This window comes from Rattus norvegicus, chromosome 12 (assembly GCF_036323735.1).
Source record: "Rattus norvegicus strain BN/NHsdMcwi chromosome 12, GRCr8, whole genome shotgun sequence".
Taxonomy (NCBI): Eukaryota; Metazoa; Chordata; class Mammalia; order Rodentia; family Muridae; genus Rattus; species Rattus norvegicus.
Window position 1 is genome coordinate 13,689,272 of NC_086030.1, and position 8,955 is coordinate 13,698,226.

Here is an 8,955-nt window from a genome sequence, read left to right on the forward strand (position 1 = left end):
TAGAGGGAGCCTCGGTCAGTCAGAGCTTTAGAGGGAGCCTCCGTCAGTCAGAGCTTTAGAGGGTGCCTTGGTCAGTCAGCGCTTTAGAGGGTACCCTCGTCAGTCAGAGCTTTAGAGGGTACCCTCGTCAGTCAGCGCTTTAGAGGGTACCCTCATCAGTTTAGAGGGTGCCTCCGTCAGTCAGAGCTTTAGAGGGTGCCTTGGTCAGTCAGTGGTTTAGAGGGTGCCTTGTCAGTCAGAGCTTTAGAGGCTGCCTTCGTCAGTCAGAGCTTTAGAGCTGTGATATGTTGTCTGTGCACTTTTAAAACTCAAAAGAAAGGGGGCAGAGAGGTTTCAGTGGGGAGCCACTCTGCATCTTAATTAGAAGTCACACTGTTAAATTAGGAGTCACAGGACTTAACTGTCGCTCCTCCTGCTCAGGACGCACACACTGACAGTCGGGGAGAAGTGTGCTAACTGCTCACAACAGTTCAGCCTTCAGCTCTATCCAGTAACATGCACATTAGACAGAGACACACACACAGTCAGGATCTTGAAATATTAAAAGAAATAAACCTTATCTCAGTGACACGGGCTTGCATTAGAATCCCCAGACTGTGCAGCACAGTGTCCTACCCTTAGGTACTCCTTCATACCTCTTCCAAGAAAAGCCTCTCGACTCTCAAAGACCATCCGTCACACGTCGCCTGTCCCTACTTCGAATATACCATCATTCTGCTGATGCCAATGACTACTTCCAGCCAAACTATCGGTTACAGTGAAGGAGGAACCCTTCCGGTGGTGAAGGGATCCACAGTGTAATGAGAGCAGTCTACAGCGGTGAGTGCCCTCATCTTAAAAATGACAGATTTCAAGTAAACAAGGAACCATGTTCCTTAGACCCTTGGACAAATAAAAACAAGAAAACCCCAAATCAGCAGGGAAAGAAAAGTAAGAAAAAAGAAATGAAATTAAAAAGGAAATCAATAAAAGGATTGGTTATTTGAAAAGATAAGTAAATCAAAACAGCCCAAAGCATTCAAAAGAAGACTCATATTAATAGAACTAGAGATGAGAGGGGAGATAAGCCATAGCCAACAACACAAGTCAGAAGCTCACTGGGATGTAAGTTGGTAATTTGAGAGAAATGGATGTATTTTTAGGTGTCTATGACCTACAAAAATCAAGCAAAGACGATACAAACTCCTTAAACCTCTATTAAAAAGTAAAACCAAAGCCATAATAATAATAATAATAATAATAATAATAATAATAATAATAATAATAATAATAATATAAAGGCAGGAGTCTCTCGAAAGCTCCAGGTGCCTTCTGGGAGACAGTTACAGAGCTAACACAGCTCCTCTCACTAGTTCACAGACTAGCAAGGAAGAAATACCATCAAACGCTCCACACGGAGCCAGCATCACCCAGATCCAGAAACAGGAGAGAGGTAAACAGCAGAAAAGAGAATCATAGGCCAACTGTCTCAGACAGACACAGACATTCAGAGACACAGACATTCTCAGTATGAGGTTTGCAATAGAACTCAAGGACATATTGAAAAGGTCATTCACCATGGTCAAGTGGATTTCATCCGAGAGGTAGGGATGGCATGACACATGCCCATCAGGGTGTAAGGTACCACATAACACTTGGCAAAATGCTCCACCGCACTAGCCCTCAGGACATGGCGACTCACAGACTGTAGGGAAGGAGCCTTACAAGTACCTTCCTAGGATGGAAGCTATCCTCAGAGTCCATCTCAACCTAGAACAGCGCTCATTAAGAAAACCACTGCCTAGGGGGATACAGAGAAGGAACCATAGTCACTGCTGGGCACACATACGAATTAATCCCCCTTCTAGGGAGCAATCAGAGGTGCCCTGAAGTAGACACCAGGTCAGCTCTGCCAGCCCTGGGACTTGCCCAAAGGACTGAGTCATCGTGTCACTGGGGTACTTCCTCCCCACGCTTTACTGCCACGTTGCTCATGACAGCTAATTGGTGACTGTCAACAGAGGAGACGATAAAGACAACATTACACACACACACAGCAACTATAGAGAATGAGGGAAAACGGATCAACTGGATATCCTGATAGTAAGTGAACTAAGTCTCCAAAAGACAAATATCATGTGTCTTTCCTCATTTAAGGACCCTAAATTTTCTTTTTTCCTTTTTATTAAACATAGATTCTCTCTCTCCCTCCCTCTCTCTCTCTCTCTCTCTCTCTCTCTCTCCCTCTCTCTCTCTCTCTCTCTCACACACACACACACACACACACACACCAATATCCTTATGAAGCCAGTGTGAGTACAATAATTATATAACAACAACAACAACTATTTTCTTTCAACAGGCTATTGGCCAGGACTGGAGAGATGGCTCAGTGGTTAAAGCACTCGTCGCTCTTCTAGTGGTCCTGAGTTCGATTCCCAGCAACCACAAGGTGGCTCACAACTGTAGGTTGATGTCTATATGCAGGTGAGGGCTGGCACAAGTTAAAGCGAGGCCTGTAATTGGACAGTAAAAAGTAAGGCAGGAACAAAGTTTTTGTAAGGTGGGAGAGAAAAGGAAAAGAGGGAGGAACCAAGATAGAGGCAGAGAAGGACGATCCAGATCCGTGTGGCCTTAAATGAATATTTCTGAAGGGATGGATTTTTATAGGACAATTTATCTTATTTAGGTGGGTGGATTATATCCTTATCAATTGGTTGTGAGTTTATTGTGTGGACGCTTTGTAGATTGAGAATTTAACATATAAATCTGATTGCTAAATTACAAACATCTGGAGTTATGATTTTAACGGGTTGCTGGAAGTTGATACTATAACCATTAAGGAGCAGTTGCTGGGAGTGTGGGCAGAGTTTGAGGCACAGCGATAGGACAGCCACTGCTGGAACCAGAGTGGGTCTCAGAGCCATGGGGGACCAGCCGCTGCTGGGACCTCTAGAGTCCTGATTTTACTGGGTGGCAGGGAATGTGAGCAGAGTTTAAGGTAGAGAGTCAGCGGGGAGAGGGCAGCCAGGGCAAGAGGCTAACAACAGGGGTGGGGAGACCACAGGGAACAGAGAATAGCTGGGGTAGTGTCACATGGTGCCCTAGAACCAGCCACCGCTGAGATGAATATACCCACTAATGCCATATGGCTCGACCATGCCAGCAAGCAAGGGAATCTTTTAAACCTTTACTGTGACACACAACCATCTGTAACTCTAGTGCCAGGGGAACTACACCCTCTTCTGGCCACTGCAGGCAGGCCCAGCAGTATACAACACACATGCAGGCAAAACAACTACACACAACCAATCAATTTTTGAGAAGGGAAACTCTCAATTTACATCTAAAATTCTCAGTCCTAAGGGGGCAATTTTCAAAGCAGAAGTTGCTTAACCCAAACAAGTCAGTTTATCCTTCCAAGATGATATGTGGGGCAGCTATTTCCAAAAGTCCTGATTGGCTTTCTTCTTGCTTGCCTCTACCTCCACCCTCCTCTAAGGGGGGCAAGGATCTCTGAAAGTACAGATCACTAGTTCCCAGTCTCCCACATGTACCTCAGCTATGCTCTCCGTCACAGTGACATGGTGTCTAACAGGTGAATGGAAACAAGACAAAGCATGCTGATGTCTGACGGGAACACTGACCCTGGGAAGCTCTGAGGGAGCAAAGGGGCAGGAGTCATCACACAGTCAGAAACTGAACTGCAGCGTTCACCACTTCCTCTGTTAGAGGCATACAAGTGGTAGAGAGCAAATCTCGTGGGATCTACTTAAAAACAGCATGGCTGTGTCAAAGTGTCAAGTTTGTCATGCAAAAGGAGGACACTCCGAGAACACCTTAGCACTAGATATAACACCCTGACTATGCGAGCCTTGTGCACACTGAGGCGGTCGTCATCACGCTGACGTCATCACGCACCTGACGTCATCGCTACGCACCTTCTGAGGCCATCGCTACGCACCTTCTGACGTCATCACGCACCTGACATCATCGCTACGCACCTTCTGACGTCATCACGCACCTGACGTCATCGCTACGCACCTTCTGAGGCCATCGCTACGCACCTTCTGACGCCGTTTCTCTTTCCTCTTGTCTTCTGTGTCCTGCAGCATCTTTTCTTTCCAGAGGTCAAAGAAGTAAGAGGGGTCCGTGTAGAACTTCAGCCCGTCCTTCTTGTCATCTCTGTGAACCAAATGTTGAAAGCCAGGGAAGAAGGACTGTCAGCCGCCTTCATCAGGAGGTAACACTAATTTTAACCCTTTGGATCCTAACACCCACACACGCCATGCTAACCACCTTATCTATTATATCCTGAGCTTCCTTATTTGGAAAAACATAGAAACGTGCACAAAAGCAAATAACTCCACAATAATTAAAACAGAACTCGATAAGTGTAAATCCTATGTGAAAATTCCCCTTACTCACAAATATCCGATTTCTATAGCTTATACATTTAAGGAACTACTTGGTTTATTCTAACAGGAAGCTATGAGTAGAGACAGCAGGATGCTCAGAGTACACTAATTTCTACTGGAAACTTCAGTATAGTCACGATCAAAAACTAGTAAGTACTCTGCCCCTTTTGTCAATTCGGGTTTACACAATACCATTTGGTTTCAGAAAGCAAAATGTTCGTGGATGTAGACCTGACGGAAACACAATGTATTTCTCAAGAAACTTTATCTCCTGTGGCCATGTCAGTTTCAAGTACTGCTATGATTACTATAGTCTAAGTAATATGTCAACTCATCATGTGAATTACGCCCTTAGCATTTAACCAGTAATAACACAGCCACTATGAACTCAGGGCTGTAACAGGGATCAACAGAGATGCTCGAGGGGCTGGAGAGGCGGCTCGGCAGTTAAGAACTCCTACTTATCCTTCAGAGGACCTGAGTTCAGTTCCCTATACTCACATCAGCGGGCCCATAGCTGCGTATACCTGCAGCCTCTGGGAGTATCCTGTGCACTACATACAGAAAGACATATATAATCATATATGAGTAAATAAATGATATAATCATAAATAAAAATGAAACCTTTGCTCTCCTCCAGCCGAGCAAGATGCCCAAAGGAAAGAAGGCCAAGAGGAAGAAGGTGGCCCCGGCCCCCGCCGTGGTCAAGAAACAAAGAGGCCAAAAAGGTGGTCAATCCTTTGTTTGAGAAAAGGCCTAAGAACTTCGGCATTGGGCAGGACACCCAGCCCAAAAGAGATCTCACGCGCTTCGTCAAATGGCCCCGCTACATCAGGCTGCCACGGCAAAGAGTCATCCTCTATAAGTGGCTCAAAGTACCTCCTGCCATCAACCAGTTCACCCAGGCCCTGGACAGGCAAACAGCGACTCAGCTGCTTAAGCTCACCCACAAGTACAGGCCAGAGACAAAGCAGGAGAAGAAGCAACGGCTGCTGGCCTGTGCTGAGGAGAAAGCTGCTGGCAAAGGGGACGTCCCAACTGAGAGACCACTGTCCTCCCAGCAGGGGTCAACACAGTCACCACCTTGGTGGAGAACAAGAAGGCTCAGCTGATGGTGATTGCCCATGATGTAGACCCCATTGAGCTGGTGGTTTTCCTGCCTGCCCTGTGTTGAAAGATGGGGGGCCCTACTGCATCATCAAGGGAAAGGCCAGGCTGGGGCGCCTGGTCCACAGGAAGACGTGCACCACTGTTGCCTTCACACAGATTAACTTGGAAGACAAGGGTGCTCTGGCTAAGCTGGTGGAAGCTATTAGGACCAATTATAATGACAGATATGACGAAATCTGCCGCCACTGGGGAGGCAACGTCCTGGGTCCTAAGTCTGTGTCTCGCATTGCCAAGCTGGAAAAGGCAAAGGCTAAAGAACTCGCCACTAAGCTGGGTTAAATGTACACTTAAGTTTTCTGTACATAAATATAACTACAAAAAAATGAAACCTTTTAAATGCTTTCCATTGCTCTCAGAAAATAAATGGAAGAAACTAAAATTTTTCAGTAATGTTTGGAAATAGTCAAGGTGTAATGTAGACATTAAGTTCAAAATTAAACCAGGAGAGTTACTCGTTATGACGGTATCCCACTAAACTATATATGCACACAGGAAAGGCGAGGCCAGCCAAATATACACAGACAGGAGGACACTTATGGCCCAAATAAAGGAACAAAAATCCAAATTAGTGGGAGAGAGGGTGGTCTGGAGCTTCACACACATCACTGTCTTAAACATGTGCACTCTTAAACTCTAGGAAAGCCCATTTGTCTCACAGAAGCTGAGGCCCGTTACGTTGCCCCGCTCTCCTCAGTTTCCATATGATTTTGATTATATGTGCATGCCCATTGTCTGAGGGAATCTGTCTGTCCAGCAGAAAGAAGGTGACAATCCTGATGTCCTCTTATGAAGGCTAGCTCTAAACCTCTCCTGTGCATCCCTGGAAGAGATCACAAACAGATGAAGAAGAGCCTAAGCCCCCCTGAGGAGGCCATCAGGACGGCAGCCACATACGAAGGGTGCGCAGGTCTCTGAGACCATCACAGACATTTGGCTTCAGCACTCCCTCTGGGAAGTGAGCCCTTTTGGTTATCACCATGGTGCCCAGCAGATGCTGGTGAAGCGAGATCCACAGAGGGGAGGAAAGATGGGCAGAGAGGCAAGGCCTACCATAGAGGACAAGGAGACAGGAAGAATGAGACAGAGACCCAAGGATGGGTGACCAAAGTTATGAGAAGAAGATGCCATAGTGTGGGAAGGGTGCACGAAGCCTGGTGAGAGAGCGTGCAGGTGGCCTCGCCCTGTGAGCATTGCCCTACTGGCTCTCTGTCTTTTCTCTTGGAGTCTGTCCCTGACATATCCAACCACCATAGCAACAGCAGAGAGCAGATGCTTACGCACTGCTGAGGACTAGGGTGAGCATTTTACCATGTTATAAGTGAACCGTGCCATTTCTCTCCAGCTAATGTGAGCATAAGGAACGGCACACCCACACCTGGTCTGCTGCTGTGAAGCGCCACTTCTGCCGAAGACGGCCACATCCGAGTGTGAAAATCGCACTTCTCCTGTTATGAATGCCAGCGAGAGCCTATAGCCAACATTTCGCTGGGCACGATATGGCGGTTACTGTTCTCAGAGTGCTCTTTTTCAACCCAAAGGAGCCCTTCAAGGTGGTCCCACCCAGCACGTCAGCACATTTTAGCCTCTGGAAGCATCCCTCGACCTCCACTGGAAAGGCGGTGGGGAAGCGGAGAGGGAGAGAGGCATGGAGGCGTACCTGTACGGTGTCAGAATGCTCAGTGGCGGGGGTTTGTCACTCTGGTTGTAAATGTCAGCCACAGGGTTTGGAATGCTGTTCTTGGAAACCACCTGCTGGTCTTGGATGGTAGAGCTTTTGAATGCTTTCTTCATGTTGATATCCTGCAGCGAGACTATTGCGAGACAAGGCGAGGGGTCAAGTTACATGCAAGATACTCTGTGTTTAGAAAGAAGCATCTTTTGACTCAGAATTATAAACGTCTCCCAGAATGACTCAATACTGGCTTTGTAAAACAGAGATTTATTTTGGGGTGTGTGCCTGAGTGTGTATATGTGCACAATGCTGGCAGAGGCCATAAGAGGGCGCTGGATCCCCTGGGACTCAAGCAATTGCGAGCCACCGGATGTGGGTACTGGGAACTGAAGTAACAGTTTCTGTTGTGTCTTTAAAACCCTGCTTAAACAGAATTCCCTTCCCTCCCTCTAAAAGATACATTTTCTCTTCATCTTTTGTAACAAGAGAAGTATTTCACTGGACTAGGGCACCATTTTGTTGTTGTTTAAACAGCACCTCTCAGACACCACACAGCTATACAGCCCCTGGGTGGCAGGCGAGCTCACAGATCTGGGTATCTTAGGAGAAACCATCAGTGCCAGGTACAGTAAGATGCCTGCTCAAGACAGCTCGCAAATAAGAGTAACCATTAGGTATCTATCACAGTGATGCAGAAAGAGAGGCCTTGAAGCTTTCTGACCTATAACTCACAAAATAAGCGCCTTGATCCAGGAAGTGAAGTCAAGAGAGCACCCAGCTGAGCAGAGGAGGGTGAGCCCTCTTCCTTCTCACAGCTTTTACACTGTGCATAACTCCTCTGACCTTGGTAAGTCTTCTAGGTGTCCACGCTGGGCCTGTTCGCCCTGCCCACTGGACCATCAAACCTGTACCTCACATACGCTGTGCAACAACCCAGAGAAGGGACCCAAACTCCTCAGCTTCTAGGAAAAGGCCTCTGCACCAATGTGAACACTACAATAACATCTTGCCTGGAAAAGGTTTAAAGGACATGGTGTAGTCCCTGACACAGCATATACCTATTCATCGTGCCCAGGGTGGGGTTTGTCATAAGCATCCAATTCTAAGAGCCAACAAAAATCCACAAGAATGATGACCTAACACTCCGCTGGGATTTACACTTACAAAGGGGACCTGAGTTTAGTTTTGAGCAAACACACTGGGCGGCTCACAACTGCCTGTGAGTGAGTCCAGCCCAGGGCATCCAATTTGCACTCCGGGCTCCACGGATACCTGCATTCTCACATTCACAAGCCCACACCCAGACGCCCAGAGAGACACTCGACTGAAAAAAATAAAATGACTCTCCTTCAAAAGATGCCAAGCCTTCCTTACCTGAACAGACCAAGTAGCTATTCGAATTTTATTTTTAATCTGTAAATGAAACTTAAGCACTGGATTAAAAGGAGACTGCCCTCAGCTCATTTACTGTAATATCTGCAACTTTTTAAGACAAGACATGACACGTGACATTAGCAGGATATGAGCCTCTTTTTTATTCACTAATTAACCGAGTGTTATGGGGCGCTGCCTTCCCGTTCTCCCAGGAAGAGGCGAGATAAGTGGCAGTGTGCTACTGAAAGGAAAAAGCAGAGACTGCACTGGAGTTAATTACTACTGTCGAGCCCACATTGCGTGTAGCAATTACCTACCCTCCTCCACTGTGGAGTCCAGCTG

The 8,955-nt window shown here is 46.7% G+C and overlaps 1 protein-coding gene and 1 long non-coding RNA gene across 10 annotated transcripts in view; one reads left to right on the plus strand and one right to left on the minus strand.

Moving 5' to 3' along the window:
* The window catches only part of Wasf3 (WASP family member 3), a 99,007-nt gene that overhangs the window by 13,630 nt on the left and 76,422 nt on the right, over positions 1–8,955 (minus strand). For all 9 annotated transcript variants that reach the window (XR_010056418.1, XR_010056416.1, XR_010056417.1 and 6 more), the window contains 3 exon segments: positions 8,931–8,955; positions 7,225–7,378; positions 4,047–4,164 (listed from right to left, as the gene is read on the minus strand). The exon segment at positions 8,931–8,955 is cut by the window's right edge and continues 110 nt beyond it. Coding sequence is in view for 6 of the 9 variants with exons in the window: in XM_063271653.1 (XP_063127723.1) it covers positions 4,047–4,164; positions 7,225–7,378; positions 8,931–8,955 (297 nt within the window). In the remaining 3 variants the exon portion in view is untranslated.
* On the plus strand, positions 4,087–5,946 carry LOC134481263 (uncharacterized). The gene is made up of 3 exons (XR_010056709.1): positions 4,087–4,222; positions 4,465–4,546; positions 5,038–5,946. It is a non-coding gene; the product is annotated as an uncharacterized LOC134481263 (long non-coding RNA).